At 42.9% G+C, this 16,413-nt stretch overlaps 2 protein-coding genes and 1 long non-coding RNA gene across 5 annotated transcripts in view; 2 read left to right on the top strand and 1 right to left on the bottom strand.

The window, feature by feature from the left end:
• LOC137334215 (peroxisomal acyl-coenzyme A oxidase 2-like) overlaps window positions 1–3,220 on the top strand; it is a 55,182-nt gene extending 51,962 nt beyond the window's left edge. For both annotated transcript variants that reach the window (XM_067998817.1, XM_067998818.1), the window contains exons 13-14: window positions 874–1,006; window positions 2,904–3,220. In XM_067998817.1, the coding sequence (XP_067854918.1) occupies window positions 874–1,006; window positions 2,904–2,966 (196 nt within the window). In that variant the 3' untranslated portion in view covers window positions 2,967–3,220. The remainder of the gene's footprint in view (window positions 1–873; window positions 1,007–2,903) is intronic.
• Window positions 3,221–4,831: 1,611 nt separating this feature from the next.
• kctd6a (potassium channel tetramerization domain containing 6a) lies at window positions 4,832–7,121 on the bottom strand. Of its 2 annotated transcripts, none has more exons than XM_067998819.1 (2): window positions 6,603–6,952; window positions 4,832–5,854 (listed from the first exon to the last, which is right to left on the bottom strand). In XM_067998819.1, exons 1-2 carry the CDS (start codon window positions 6,726–6,728, stop codon window positions 5,168–5,170), a joined length of 813 nt encoding a protein of 270 aa, XP_067854920.1. In that variant the 5' UTR covers window positions 6,729–6,952; the 3' UTR covers window positions 4,832–5,167. The 2 variants fall into 2 exon arrangements, with proteins under 2 accessions (XP_067854920.1, XP_067854921.1); XM_067998820.1 differs by lacking the exon at window positions 6,603–6,952 and adding an exon at window positions 6,964–7,121 and having other exon boundaries at window positions 4,833–5,854.
• On the top strand, window positions 7,093–13,333 carry LOC137334217 (uncharacterized). Its single transcript, XR_010966099.1, has 2 exons — window positions 7,093–7,227; window positions 11,914–13,333. It is a non-coding gene; the product is annotated as an uncharacterized lncRNA (long non-coding RNA).
• Window positions 13,334–16,413: the final 3,080 nt, after the last annotated feature.

Raw genomic sequence — 16,413 nt, 5'->3', positions numbered from 1 at the left:
GTGATTGCCTTGGCAACGGGCAGTTGCAGGGGCAGTCTGTAAACACCATGTATTGTTCTATATGTATAAATGCGTAGGCTTCAAGGAGCTCCTGAACATTTACCTGACGAAGGAGGAAGCCTCCGAAAGCTTGTGAATTTAAAATAAAATTGCTGGACTATAACTTGGTGTTGTAAAATTGTTTGCAATAGAATATAAGAGCAGGGAGGTTATGCTAGAAATGTATAAAACATAGGTTAGGCCACAGCTTGAGTACTGCATACAGTTCTGGTCACCACATTACAGGAAAGATGAGATTGCATTAGAGAGAGTACAGAGGAGATTTACAAGGATGTTGCCAGGACTGGAGAATTTTAGCTATGAGAAAAGTTTAGATAGGCTGGGGTTGCTTTCTTTGGAACAAAGGAGGCTGAGGGGAGATTTAATTGAGGTATATAAAATTATGACGGGACTCGATAGAGTGGATAGGGAGGATCTATTTCCCTTAGCAGAGGGGTCAGTGACCAGGGAGCATTGATTTAAAGTAATTGGTAGAAGGATTAGAGGGGAGCTGAGGAGAAATATTTTCACCCAGAGGGTGGTGGGGGTCTGGAACTCACTGCCTGAAAGGGTGGTAGAGGTAGAACCCTCAACTCATTTAAAAAGTACTTGGATGAGCACTTGAAATGCCATAACCTACAGGGCTACGGACCAAATACTAGAAAGTGGGATTAAGCTGGATAGCTCTTTTTCGGTCAGCACGGACATGATGAGCCGAATGGCCTCCTGTGCCATAACTTTCTATGATACCTCATCTGTTGCATGAATAAATAAGCCTGAAAGACCAGCATCTAAATAAGCTTCATTATTAATATGCTAATGTCGCTGTTTTAGGAAAGATGCTGTCTCAATAGTGGATGCTTTTGACTATCCTGACCAACAGCTGACTTCTGCTATTGGTAACTATGATGGCCATGCTTATGAACGCCTCTTCGAATGGGCTCAGAAAGCCCCCACAAATGCAAAGGTACTCCTCAACTTCATTTGTTGGAATAACCATTGTACATATAACATTTCCAGTGATGTCACCTTGGAAGAAGATTTCTGTTGCGCAGTAACTGTAGCGAAATCATCAACGTGCTCAGACAGAACATGTTTACAATCTTGCTGCAGAGGAATCCGCTTCTTTCTCTTCTCCTCCCCTCCCCTCCTGCTGGTGCTTTATGCTTTCTGAAATGCAACTATGCAGTGAAGGTAATGGCCTGTATGCTGATGAAGGAGAAGCTTACTTCATTGCTGGAAATATTGAGTGAAGCACTTTTTATTATCTATTACCAAGTTTATTTGCAAACTTCTGAAGAACTAATTTGTTAATTTCTTTTAGGCAAAAGCAACAAATTTATCTTGTTAAAAATAGCACTGTGAAAAAGAACAAAACACACTCGGGCCAACGCTTTCTACACATACTTCCTGCAATTTCCCCTTTCATTTTTTGCAGGCAGCATGCATCCAAATATTCAGTTTGTGCTGCTGGTGGACTCAAATACTTTTGTATAGTACTGTACAGGTGTGTGGGTTGGCAAGTTTGAATGCACACCAGCCAGTCCATTTTCCCCTTCTCCCCTCATGCTAGCAGAGCATCCCTTGGACTCGAGTTCAGACATCAATCTTGCAGTCAACATGACATGCTGATTCCTATTTTCCAGATCAGCATGAAAGAGAAAGATCGTGCATTTACATAGTGTCTTTCACGTGCTTGGGATGTCCTAAAAGCACTTTAAAGGCAATTAATTATTTTTGAAGCATAGTCCTTGTTGTTTTGTAGGTACATGCAGCAGCCAATTTGTGCACAGCAAGGACCCACAAACAGAAATGAGATAAATGATTAGTTAATCTGTTTTGGTTGGTTTTGGTTAAGGGATAGATGTTGGCTCGGACATCAGGAGAACTCCCCTACTCTTCTTCAAATAGTATCATGGGATCTTTTACATCCACAGGGCCTGGGTTTAATGTCTCATCTGAAATATGGCACCTCCAACAATGCAGTACTTCCTCAGTACTGCACTAAAGTGTCAACCTAGATTATGTGCTCAAGCCCCAGAGTGGGGCTTGAATCCATGATCTTCTGTCTCAGAGTTGAGTACTACCACTGAGCCAAGGCTAACACTTATTAACATAAGAAGTGATTCAAATCCTTCTGACTGACTTCCCCATTGCTGATGAGACCATATTTTCCTTCTGTAATTTTCTTGCATTCTCCTCCACACTCATGGATAATTATATTTTATTTGCACAAATATAAATGAAATCAAAGCATCAAATGATGATGCATGGTAGATAGGATTGGTCAGAACAGATCAATCCTACTTTGTCCCACTTCAGGTTTGGAAAACTTTGTTTTCAAAACATAAAGCAATCGCTTAGTCTCAAGGTATATTGTCCAGTCACGTAATACATGCAATGATTCGGCAATCCGGCGCTAGCAGTGAGCATTGGTGCTCAGAAGTGCACCCACAATTTCGCAAGACGTGTGCAATGCTCCAAACGCCAGATCATGGAATCCCCTCTAATGGATCAAAGTATGTTATGCTTCAGTTGTTTGTGGCATGTTTTCATTTAAGTGGATATTAGAAATATTTGTAGTTCAGACTTAGATGAGAGTGATATTACCACTCTGTATGGTGCTCAGCTCTGATAATGGACTTTCATGAATGTAATCAAAATTGTTACACGTTCAATGGTGTAAATAAGTTTCATATGTTGAAAGATTTTGCTTCTTAGAATGTGTATTTCAATTAAATGAATAGTATTTGCATTTAAATTATATATATGATTTCATATCAAAGATGTAGTTTTTTTTAAATTTACTCTTTGCATTGTCAACATTTGGAAGCTAATAGTTTACTGGGTTTTTATTTATACAGGTAAACCTTGCTTATGAGAAATACCTGAAGACGCGCTTTCAATCAGCACAGTCCAAGCTGTGACATGTTCTGGATGTTTTTGTTTTGCTGCAGCTTTGTGATTAAAGCTACGTTAACACCATAAATAAGCTGGCCATTGTGACCAGTAACAACTAGATTGATTCATAAAAAATGCAAGTATAATGCACAAAGTCAGGTGTTTTGAACTAAATTTTAATTGAATTTTTTAATGAAATTTCTAATGAGTAGACTTTTCAATTACATGAACTGATAATTTACTGAAAACAAAATTGATACAATAAACAGATTTAATTGCATTTTCTTAAAAACTTGTATCTTATTCATGCTTACAACTATTGCAAAACATCTTCCAGATCTAGATATTTTGCTGTCAGCCTTCTTGCACTTGTTTATTTAAATGTTTCAGCTGTTACCAGCTATTAAATTAACCCAGGGAGCTGCTTTAACACTGTATTTGTTATTTTTTTCCCATTGCCAGCAAAAATCTTCAGTTATCAAATGTTATAACATTTCAGGTGTGGTCTCATTTCTCTCTTCCCCTGCCCCCCCCCCCCCCCCCCAAACCTTCTCACCCACAATCTGTAATTTATGCTGGGTTATAGTTCCACAGGTGCTGGGCTTTTTGAAAATTAACGTATGTAAGTTTGCAGATTGAAAAGACGACAAATCTCATTGTCTCCAATGGATTTACTCAAAGTTTCACTTTAGTTGAAATTCTAATATCCTGACAACATATGGCAGATTGCTGATCAAAATGCCCTGCCAACACTTAAGGGGAGCTGATTCCTTGTGCACAAGGTAACTGTGTGACAGGGACTAACTGGATTGCACGCTAGAAATTCAAAACCTCATAGCCTAAACTCAGAGGTGCGATAGAGCTGGCATGGTATAAAGACAAAATTATTTTATTAACTCTATTTAGTTAATGTAAGGAATTAAAATGTCAACTCAATTTTATAACAGCTGAACTCTGTTTCAAAGATAATTGACAATATGCCACCCTGAGCACACTTACTGTTTCTTCGTGTGAATCCCATTCAGTTCCAAATACCCAGCTGAAGGACTCTGATCAGTCTGGAAGTGGCCCTGGCATAATGTAAGCTGCTGCTTCCAGTAATACTGCTTCACCTACACCCTGATTAAAAGTAATAAATGGCAGTTTACAGTATGCCATGGTGAGTAAAATTGCACTTTTGTTCTCAATCTTTGTTCAGCATCTTTACCATACTTAAAAGTACACTGAAACTGTTCATGTATATAATTATGTTAGCTGATTACTACAAAAATGCCCAATTGCTGTATAATATATATAAGCACAAAACTAGCTAGAATAGCCCTGCTCGGTTATATAGTGCAAGTAGGGATAAAGGACGCAGTAAACCTCAACACACAGTAGCAGTTTGGTTAAGCAATGCAAAAAAAACTCAAGTAACCATTTCTCTGTATTGCTGTTGTTGCAGGAACATCAACCCCAATAGGACTATAAAGACACATTCTCCATTAAATGTTGTGCAATTATTTCTACTGCTAGTATTGTTGGAACATTCAATTACTAGACTCTTAATGGCTGAACTTAAAAAAAACGTAGAATATAATTTGATTTCCCATTGGAGTGAGAGATTAACTACTCGCGTGCTCTAAAATTGAGAATTTTGCAAAGATCATAAGTAATTGTTAAACTTGCAATCTCCCAGATTAAATTGGCATGATTTTTTTTTAAAAATCAGCTTATATAACAATACATGCACCAAGGCAGCCACATGTACATTAGCAACCATATATTAATCTGGACCAACACCCTTTATTGATCGACTTAAAAAAATGTTGGGTAGGTAAGATTTATAAATAAAAAACCTTCATTAATACAGCAAAAAACATGCACAGACATATTTAATATATATTCTAACTTTATTTCATAAGTACATGGAGAGAATAAACAAGTAAAAGGTACATCTATTTAATGTATTTTCTTTTAGAAGAAAACTTCAAAATCTAGCAGGTATTGTTAAAAAGTTAATAAAACTTCAATATTAAAGGAATATACATCTTAATACCTCATTTCAACAGCATCATTTAGTTACAGTATGTTTAGGAAGATTTTGCTATTATACAAAAAACTTTACAATAGAAGAGTTGTAGAACTTGCATCAGTACATGGTTACCTGGGTATTCAATTAAATTTTGCCACAGTGATACATTACTGTTCATTTATGTAGTTACATCATTTAGCATCGTAAGAAAGGTCAGTCTTCAGTTTTCCGTGCCAATCTACAAAAGGTCCAGTTGTGTTCCACAGTGTTCTCATTTGCTCTCTCGCTCATGTGATGTACCCTTGTCATTCTGATGGTGAAACCCTGCTTTGCGATGTACTCCATCAGATGAACGCGAAGAGACACCTCCTGGTGATAATCACAGGGTCCAAATGTGAAGGACACCTGAAAGTCCCTGGTATCCATCATGTGTTTATTCCATTTTGTGAAATAGTTTGAAATACCCTCCAGCAATGAGTGCACTTTAGTAGTGATCGTCAGTTGTGTTATTATAACAGCTACTGGATTGGAATATTTGGAAAGTTTGCGGGTGCTAGACAGTTCCAACACCTCCTCAAAGGTATCTAATGGGTAAAGGGGCTTCGGGTCATTCAGACACTGAATCAAAGGCTCTATCTGATAAAAATCAGCTTCTTTTCTAAGGAGGTCAATTTCTTTGAAGCCATGAGGTAATGTCAGATCTGCAGTCCTTAAAAAATTCAAGATGTATCTGAAAAGAGGTCCATCTCTATCAATGAAGTAGTTTCCTTGGGAGTCTTTGGCAGTGGGGAAATCTCCCCTGAACATGACTCCTAACATGGAGTCTGGGTATCTAGTTAGTGTGGAGATTGACGTTGAATACAAGTGTCCTCCGACATTAAGAGTGACTGGATCAGCCATCTGAAATAAGAGAAAAATAAAACTAGAACGTGAACGGTTATCCCACAAAATGCTTTGTCCGTATTACATTGTGACAGTAAAGTTTAATTATCTTTATCTAATTTAAGTAAAACTGAAATCTTATTGAATATGTTTCATTTATTCTATCCCTAAGAAAAAAAACACATCCACACCAATATGAGTACCGCTGTGCAAACCGACCTTCCAAGAACAAAGAAAACGACTAATGTTGAAGCCCCGTCACCATGGGACGTACCAAATTCAAATAAATTACTCATTCTCTAGATTCAAGCGTTGAATGGAATTTCACATTTTAAAGTTTATTTTTCACACCTGAGCTTAAATGTTGCTCCCGAAGTATATAGTATTGCCCGGCTTATTTGGCTCGCAAGACTTCTATACATATGCAGTGTCCTGTATTTGTTTAACTAGCATACATGAAATCGGATTATGCAAAAAAAATAGAAATAGCAGGGCAAATAACGTTCAGGTAAATACATCAAAACAAATCATACGCCCCACTTTATACAATAACGTGTTTCATTCACTTTAATATTAAACGAGGCCCCTAAAGGAGAGGGGGTGGGGAAGATGTGCAATGGGTTCAGAAGCCACATTAACAGTAGTACATGATGCAAATCAAAATTAATCCTTGCATTTGCCAAAAAAAATAACTGCTTTAGCTTAGGGGTGGAAACACGTAACTCGTTATATGCGCGACGCTCTGAGAAATATAAAGCCATCCTACGTTTTCCAATCTGTTTCCAATATGTGTTCTCTCTTGATGTCTTGACATTGGCTGCAACCCAAGGCTTGGCAAAGAACCAACGGCAGAAACGAGCCGTTCGGAAGCCAAAACAGCTCGGGTCAGCATTACTGGGCGCCAGTTAGCGGCACCCACAGCCACACGCGGGCTAACGTCCACTCCGGGAATGGTGCGTATCGCGGGGGAGGGAGGTCGCCCTGTCGCCGCCACGCAGCAGCTCCGACTGAACCATTAAACGAACTCCCAGTTCCGCCTACGGCCCGGGCGCACCTTCAGTCAAGGCAAGCGTCAAAGCTCAGGCGCGAGCCCTTCTGCCGCCGCCGCCGCCGCCCGTACTCCTTACCGTCTGACCCCAATCGCCATTATCCATCAGCTCCCCAGTGCTTGATACTCCTCACCGCTCTGCCCCGGAGAGGTGATAGATTTTTCAACACGTTCTTTCACTCTCCGCCTGACGTGACCAAAACACAGGCAGGCGGCGGAGCATGCGCGCTGGGCATGGCGCTCCGTATCATTGGCAACGGCTGTGCCAATTTGAAGTGGGCGTCGCCATCTTTCATAAAGGCAGTATGGTTTATGGGCGCAGTCCTCGGGACATGATCAACAGGTAAAGTGTGGACTCATTCAGTTAGAAAAACAAAAGTGGCAATTCGCTCATTCAACATTTTGCCAAAGAGGTGAATTTTAAGGAGGTGTTAAAGGAAAAGAGGGAGGTGGAGAGGTTTAAGGAGGGATATTCCAGAGACATTCAAGGGACTTTCACATTTTAAAGTTTATTTTTTGACACTCTTAAGCTTAAATACTGCCCCCGAAGCAGTATTACCAGGTTTATTTGGCTCACAAGACTTCCAAATAACATCACTCAGACCAATGCAGTGTCCTAATAAGATAAATGAAAAGGCAATTCGGCTCATTAAAACCTTTGAAAACTGATTCGAAGCTGGTCGTCATCATACAAGTACCGAGTGTAGCAGACGGGCATACTGCAACAATATGGTGTTCAGATATTCTTACTCCGAGCAGTTAAAAAAAATGTAACTAACTTTGCTAAATTGTAATAATGCCTGAATGAATGGCTGTCTCAAACTACGTCGAGAAGTCGACATCACTGAAATGTGAAACTAACGGTACCGTTATTTGCATCGGCCAAATACGTGTCTTCTAAAACCTTTATTTATATTCATATTTTCAGGCTAAAATAAAATAATCTAAATTAGAGTATTTACAATTATAATTATAACAGAGGCTACAGAAAGAACAGACGAATGACTACATCTGAAAATTCAATGTCATTGCAGGTGTGACTGATATCAGACCAACGGCTGTCAAGTGTGCACAGTATATCAGTTTCACGCAATGTACCCGATGACTTCCTCCATGTTGCTTTGGTAATCCTTTCATCAAAATGAGCAGGCAACTTGAGTGCTTCTGTACCTGCATAAATTATAAAATATTCTTTAATATAGTTTCAAACCCAGGCATGCAATTTAGAAACAAGACAGAATATTAAGGTGCAATTAAATTTAATTATATATCAAGGTTTCAACAATAAATTTGAATATCTTACTGTTGTAAATCCCTAGTTTAAATGCATTTTTATAATTTGGTTATTATTAAGTGGTTTGAGATTCAACTTCAAATTTAAGGTTTTCTGTCACTTTTTAAAAATTAAAATAACAATGGTGTGTAGGTAAAGTGAACTGTAACATGGCAAAATGTCTCACAAAATAGAGCATAGTAGTTGCTGGGGCTCAGAAAACTTGGAGAAATTATGCTGGGGTAACAATAGGCAAGTCACATATTTCCCATTTCCCAATACTAGCTCCGACTATCCTGCTTCAGCAAATAATGGTTAAAGGGAAGGGAAGGTCGAGTGGAGTACTTTTTGTTCAAATTATTGCTCCATTTTATAGTGGGAAAAGTAGATTAAAATTATTTTCAAAAACATCAGTTTTCTCCCCCAAAAAGGACCAACAGCTTGGGTCTCCTACCTGCTGGGTTGCTCTGTTGATGTTACCAACTGGAAGGCTCTGAAGAGGATGCACTGAAAGCAATGTGAGCCTAGGCTTGGACCAGTCTGAGAATCAATCCAAACTTGACCCAGGATCAAATGAATTACTCCGTTTCTGGGCTGTGAGGTTGATAATGCCTCAAGTTGAGCAATTTTTTATGTAACCAAACTGGTAACCAGATAAGATCCTGCTGTGATTTGAGTTTTTGCAATTCTGATTCAGTATAGTTTCATGAGTTTTCATATGAAAAGATAGATATAAATTTTTGTACTTATCTAAATGTGGAGTCAGGAACAGCAGGAGCGCTCCTCCTGGTTTCACAGCAATATTGCGGGCCACTGCCGGCCCACCCTTGCCCCTCCCATCTGCGAGCCGGCTTGGCGCCTGAGGCAGACGATTTTGAGATGGCCACGTCTGGCAAGGTGCATCAGGATGCGCAATTGGTCTTTGCAGCTTGCTGGTATTACTGTACATAGAGGCCTTGGAAAGGTTCAGAGGAGGGCCACTAAATTGATCCCGAGTTTAAGGGCCCACAGCTAGCAGGGCATACTAAGACATCTGGGGCCTTTTATTTTGGAAAAGTGTAGACTTCGAGGAGATATGATTGAGGCATTTAAAATAATGAAAGGATTAGATGCAGTCTGAGTAAAGAGACTATTTGGGCTAGATAATTTAGAGAGGGCCAAGGGACATACGTGTAAGTTACAAAAGCCTAGAACTAGGGTAAACACTTGGAGGTACTTCTTTGCAGAGTCGCCAACTGCTGGAATTAGAATGAGTTGCTGGAAAAACATATTGGGCGTCATTTTAGCACCCACTATTGGGTGCGTTCCTGGCGGGGGGGGCTCTGAAAATCGGAGAATCCCGGAGTGGGTCGGGAGCCCGACTCCAACCCGCCCACTTCCGGGTTCCCCACTGACGCGCCGACATGCGCGCGCAGCCCCCACTGAAATTAAAGCCAGCGGGATACCACTTGAAGCTATTTACTTTGCTTGTTCAGGTCATTAACTGACCTGATTAAGGGATTATGTGAGGAGGGGTGGGATTTTAAAGCAAACTGGGACTATTTCCCACACTGGGGGAAACACTCCCAGGTCAAATGGACGTGTTGCAGCTGTCAGCTTGTGGCAGCTGCAAAGGTCCATTTGACAGGTTGGGGGGGGGGGGAGACCCTCACTCATTGCAGGAGGCCACTCTGTCACTTGGGACAAAGTTTGGCCTCCACCACCCTCCTCCTGACAATCAAAGTCACCAACTTGCACACTTACCCCGGGGTCCAGAGACATGTACCTACCTTGCGGACCCCCTCAGATGTACATCTTCCGGATGGGGGCCGCCGTAGCTGCAGTCATGACCTCCTCGGAGGGCGAACAGCATCACCAGCCTCGCCATCCACGCCGTCCACCTCTGACACATGGAGCTTCACAACAGAGTGCTGTGACACATCCACCGGTACAGCAGGAGGGAGGGCTACCGCAGGGAGAGATGTGTCGCAGAGGGCACTACCCTCGCCACAGGGTCCACAGACCGAGGCTCAGCTTCCTGGACCTCTCTGAGCAGCCGTGCACATGGAGGCTCAGAGTCACTCGACATGTAGTCGTGGACATCTGCAGCCTCCTCCATGCCAAGCTGCTCCTGGCTGGCCCGAGCATCATCATCTTACCTGTCGCTGTCAAAGTCACCACTGCCATCAACAACTTCTCCTCCGCATCCTTCCACTGTGCCACCGGGGACATCGCCAACATCTCTCAGCTGTCTGCAGAAAAGAGCCCTGCAAATACACCTACACCCACTCTGCAGTGACACAATGGGTGGCATCAGTTGTGGGTCTTCATAGTGATCCTCAGGAAAGGGCATTATTGCGCAAACCAGACAAAATTTGCGAAAACATGGCAGTGGTGGTGCCAATATAGTATGTAATGTGAGTTGGTCAGAAATTCAATATAAGTAACAACCATGACAAACCCTCAAACACTCTTGTGCATCCCCTTCATGCTCACGACACGTTTGCCTTACACTGCCTACTGCACATATCTGATATATGCCCTGTGGCTGCAGCACAGGTAGTGACAGGTTGAGTGAGGCTGACCGTGAAAGAGATGCACGAGAGGGTGAGTATGAGATACAGCCATGAGATTGTATGAGGATTGGGTTGAGTGGTAGTGGCGGGATGAGTACTGGCGAGGTGAGTAAGTGCAGGTAAGATGAGGATGAGGTTTGAGTGGGTATGAGGGGTGATGTGACAGAGTAGTGTTGGCAGTGCAGAAGGAGATGTGGGGTGGGGGCGGTGGTGTGGCAGACGGAGTGTAGGGGAAAGAGTAAGTGTACTCACTTTGGCTGACCTACTGAGGTCATTGGAGCGCCTCCTGCATTGTATGCAGGTGGGCGATATGTTGGTGGTGCAGGTGACCTCTGCCACCTCGAGCCAGGCCTTCCTGGTGGCAGAGGCAGGCCGCTTCCTCCCGCCCACTGGGGGGAAGATCTCTGTCCTCCCCCTCCTCCTCACCCCATGTATTGATACCTGGAGTGAGGCATCATTAAACTGGGAGCAGCCTTCCCCCTGGGCTGCTCCATGCTGTAATTTTTTCTATTTGTTGCAGCATCAGTCAGTGGAGGACTGCCCCTTTAAATAGAGCTCCTCCAGCTGACAGATCATTCAAAAGGGAGCTTGACAAGTTTCTGAGAGTGGCAAACATTATCTACATATGTGTGGGTGATTGTGGGTTGTGTCATCCAATCACCATGGTTTCCTAGAGCTTGTTTGATCATTTTTAGGGGCTAGAGAGCAATTTCCCAGAGTTTTTTTTCCTAAATTGGCCTACGGTTTTTTTTTGCTATTTTTGGCCTTTCCCCAGAGGTTTTGTGGCTATATTTGGGGGGGAGGGGGGTAATGCTGATGATGTGCAGATGTTACACCATGCCAGATGCTAGTTGAACCAGGTGGTCTTTTTCTGTACTTCTTCGTATGTATGTTTGAAGTAGCATTGCCAACCCTCCCAGATTTTTTTAATTCATTGGAAGTGGGCATCGCTGGCAAGGCTGGCATTTATTGCCCATCCCTAGCTGCCCTTGAGAAGGTGATGATGGGCCTTCTACTTGAACCGCCAAAGTCCTTGTGGTGACGGTGCTCCCATAATGTGGTTAGCTAAGGGGTTCCAGGATTTTGACCCAGCGACGATGAAGGAGCGGCATTATATATCCAAGTCAGGATGGCGTGTGACTTGAAGGAAAATTCAGAGGTGATAGTGTTCCCATTGCATCTGCTGCCCTTGTCCTTCTAGGTGGTGTGGGTCTCAGGTTTGGGAAGCGTTGCCGAAGAAGCCTTGACAACCTACTGCAGTGCATCCTGTCGATAGTGTACACTGCAGCCATGGTACACCGATGGTGGAGGGGTTCTCTCTTGGAGATGGTCAATGCTTGAAGTTGGGTGGTGCAAATATTAATTGCTACTTATCAGCCCAAGTCTGGATGTTGTCCAGGTCTTGCTGCATGAGGGCATGGACTACTTCATTATCTGAGGAATTGTGAATGGAACTGAACATTCTGCAATCACAAGCGAACAGCCCCACTTCTGACCTTATGATGAAGGGAAGAATTGTCCAGGAATCTCCCAGAATTGAGGATTGATCTCGTAGGCACTGATGCTAGCAAATATGGAGAACTTTCACATCCTGCCTCTACCATCATACCTGCCTCCCGTAACCATTAATTGCAGACGCTGTCCAGTTTTAGAAAAGACCCCAAACTGCACAAGACTGGCGGACCACGCTGAGAATGCTGCTACACTCAACCTGCCGCTGCTGCCTCCAAACTGTCTGCTGGGTCTTTAAACTCTTCGACTCAGCAACAGCGCGGAGTCGAGTGTCCTGGGCCGGGGCTACAGCTGCAAGAAGTTGAGACTGAAACACACGAGGAGTTAGAGGAAGTCCTGAGCCGAGAGTGGGACATGGGGCGGCGATTGCACTGATGGAGGCCTTGTCAGACTATCAGTTGGACCGACCGATCATCACTTCCCTAATCAAACCTCACCAGGGGTCGGGAACCGAGGCACCGCAGTGGCCGCAGCCCTGAGATCACAGTTCCCTTTCAGTTCGCTCCTACCCAACTCCCAGGTTGAGTTGCATAGCTTCCTACATCCGACAGCAATTCGCCGAGAAAATCATCTCGCGGGGTCTTGAAGATACGGCCGAGAAGATGAGACACATTACAACATGGTCAAAAAAAGGAATCAAGCCAAAAGCTTGAAGGGAATTAAGCCGAAAGATGATTAACGGTGGCTCGACAAAGCTTGAAGCAAGTCATCTCCAGCCAGCCTAAGAAAAGAACAGCCCAAAGAAAATCAAGGAAAGATTAGCCCTTGGGTCAATCTGACATCCAGTGTGTGGGAAAACATTCCTGGTGAAAATTGGACTTTACAATTATATGTGAAACCAAAACCTGTATTAATTGGAGATGAATCATAGGCTATCAATAACTTTTTTTATTCGTTCATGGGATGTGGGCGTCGCTGGCGAGGCCAGCATTTATTGCCCATCCCTAAATGGGCAAACCATCTTCATCAATAATGCAAACAAAGTTTTCAAGTTCCCCCATATGTTTAGTTTCTTACTTTATGCAAAGCATTACCACTGATGTACATCATGCATAGATGATGTGTTTTTGATTTCCAACCCTGTTGAGATAAAGGCGAACATTTCATTAGCCTTTTTGATTACTTTTGTATCCGTGCATTAGCTTTTAGTGATTTGTATACATGGACACCTAAATCGTTTGCTCCTTCACAGCTCCTAGTTTCTCACCATTAAGAAAATATTCTGATTTGTCTTTCTCACATTGATTGTCATCTCCCGGTAATGCCCACTCAGTCTGTCTATGTCCTTTTGTAACTTCCGGCTCCCATTTATGCAACTTACTGTATCTCTTAGTGTCATGGCAGATGAAATTTAACACAGAGAAGTGCAAAGTGATACATTTTGGCAGTATAAACTAAATGGTACAATTCTAAAGGGGATGCAGGAACAGAGAGATCTGGGGGTGTATGTACGCAAATCTTTGAAGGTGGCAGCACAGGTTGAGAAAGCTTACGGGATGCTGGGCCTTAAAAATTGCTGGACTATAACTTGGTGTTGTAAAATTGTTTACAATTGTCAACCCCAGTCCATCACCGGCATCTCCACATCACTTATAAATAGAGGCATAGAGTACAAAAGCAAGAAAGTTATGTTGAACCTTTATAAAACACTGGTTCAGCCACAACTGGAGTATTGTGTCCAGTTCTGGGCACCGCACTTTAGGAAGGATTTGAAGGCCTTAGAGATGGTGCAGAAAAGATTTACTGGAATGGTTCTAGGGATGAGGTTCTTCAGTTATGTGGCTAGACTGGAGAAACTGGGATTATTCTCCCTAGAGCAGAGAAGGTTAAGAGGAGATTTGATTGAAGTGTTCAAAATCATGAAGGGTTTAGATAAAGTAAATAAAGAGAAACTGTTCCCATTGGCGGAAGGATTGAGAACCAGAGGACGCAGACTTAAGGTGATTGGCAAAAGAATCAAAGGCGACATGAGGAAAAACTTTTTTACGCAGCGAGTAGTTATGATCTGGAATGCGCTGCCTGAAAGGGTGGTGGAAGCAAAAAGGAATTGGATAAATATTTGAAGGGAAAAAATTTGCAGGGCTACGGGAAAAGTGCGGGAAAATGGGACTAACTGGATTGCTCTTACAAAGAGCTGGCACGGGCTTGATGGGCCGAATGGCCGCCTTCTGTGCTGCAACCATTTTATGATTCTATGATCTGCAGTCTTGGATATACAACTCTCTGTTCCTTCATCCATGTCATTGATATATATGGTGAAAAGCTGAGGCCCCAGCACAGACCCCTAAGGAACACTACATGTGGGCACATCGCGCCAATCAGAGAATGAACACATTATTCCTAATGTCTGTCTCCTACCTCTCAACCAATTACCGTCCATATCACAAGGTTACCTCTCATGCGTTCTCTTTTTTGATAATAATCTCTTATCAAATGCCTTCTGGAAGTCGATATAGACAACATCCATAGACAATCCCCCATTCACCATGCTAGTGACCTTCTGAAAAAATTCAACTAAATTAGTCAGATATGACCTCTCCTTTACAAATCCATGCTGACTCTCTTTGATTAGCTGACACTTGCCCAAGTGCTCAGTCACTCCGCCTCTGATGATAAATTCCCCACAACTGATCCCCACAAGTGCAAGCTCATGGACTTCTTTGTCACTAAGATTGAGACCATCCATTCAGCTGCCTCTGCCTCTGCCGCTTCCCTCCCTTCCCCTAGCCCACCAAGCCAAACTTCCCCTACGGTTCCCCCCTGCCCTAACCCTGGGCTTGCATCTTTCTCTGGTTTCTCTCCTATCTCCCTTCATGCCCTCTCCGAGCTCATCTTGACCATGAGAACCACCCCCTGCTCTTTGGCCCTATTCCCACCAAACTGCTAACCACCCAATCTCCCTTCCTGGCCCACATTCCTCCAAAGCCAAAGACCAAAGCCATTATCTTTGGTCCCCACCACAAACTCTGTTCCCTAGCCACCGACTTTATCACTATCCCTGGCCACTGTCCGAGGCTGAACCAGACCGTTCGCAATCTTGGCGTCCGATTTGATCATGAGATGAGCTTCTACCACATAACCGCTCCATCACCAAGGCCGCCTACTTCCACCTCCATAACATCGCGTGTCTCCACCCCTGCCTTAGCTCATCTGCTGCTGAATCCCTCATCCATGCCTTTGTTACCTCTAGACTTGACTATTCAAATGCTTTCCTGGCAGGACTCCCATCTTCTACCCTCCATAAACTTGAGCTCATCCAAAACTCTGCTGCCCGTATCCTAACGCACACTAAGTCTTGTTCACTCATCACCCCTGTGCTCGCTGACCTACATTGGACCTCAGTCCAGGAACGCCTCGATTTTTAAATTTTCATCCTTGTTTTCAAATCCCTCCATGGCCTCACCCCTCCCTATCTATGCAACCTCCAAGATCTCTGCGCTCCTCCAATTCTTTCCTTTTGCATATCCCCAATTTTAATCGCTCCACCATTGGCGGCCATACCGTCAGCTGCCTAGGCCCTAAGCTCTGGAATTCCCTCCCTAAACCTCTCCACCTCTCTCTCCTCCTTTAAGACGCTCCTTAAAACCTATCTCTTTGACCAAGCTTTTGGTCACCTGTCCTAATATCTCCTTATGTGGCTCGGTGTCAAGTTTTGTTTGATAACGGTCCTGTGAAGTGCCTTGGGATGTTTTACTACATTAAAGGTGCTATATAACTGCAAGTTATTGTTGTTGTTATTAAACTGACAGGTCTGGAGTTACCTGGTTTCTCCCCTCTTAAATAATGGAGTGACATTTTCAATTTTCCATTCCAATGGCACAGTTCCTGAATCTAGACAGCTTTGGAAAATTATGACTGATGCATCTGTAATTTCCTCACCTATTTCTTTTAGTACCTTGGAGATTTGTGTGTTAACTCCCACCATTTTTTAACTTATATTAAATCCACTAAGTTCCTCCCCATGACTTATTTTTAGGTTCCCTTATATCGCTGGTATTTTGCCCTTTCCCTCCACTGCAAAACAGATACAAAGTAATAATTTAACAAGTCTTCCATTTCATTATTATCCATTCTAGCCTAGCCTGTATCAACTTTAATGAGTAAACAATTTTACAACACCAAGTTATAGTCCAGCAATTTTATTTTAAATTCACAAGCTTTCGGAGGCTTCCCCCTTCGTCAGGTGAAC

The sequence above is a fragment of the Heptranchias perlo genome, chromosome 17 (assembly GCF_035084215.1).
Source record: "Heptranchias perlo isolate sHepPer1 chromosome 17, sHepPer1.hap1, whole genome shotgun sequence".
Lineage (NCBI taxonomy): Eukaryota > Metazoa > Chordata > Chondrichthyes > Hexanchiformes > Hexanchidae > Heptranchias > Heptranchias perlo.
The sequence above is the reverse complement of the archived record's forward strand: the minus strand, read 5'-3'. Positions and strand labels throughout refer to the sequence as shown.

Bases quoted from the DNA above. Each gene is read 5' to 3' on its own strand.
- kctd6a (XM_067998819.1), bottom strand. From the start codon at position 6,728: ATGCTGACCCGAGCTGTTTTGGCTTCCGAACGGCTCGTTTCTGCCGTT. The intron at 5,855-6,602 runs GTAGGATGGCTT...CTCTTATTTCAG, and splicing joins TTGGAAACAGATTGGAAAAC to ATGGCTGATCCAGTCACTCT.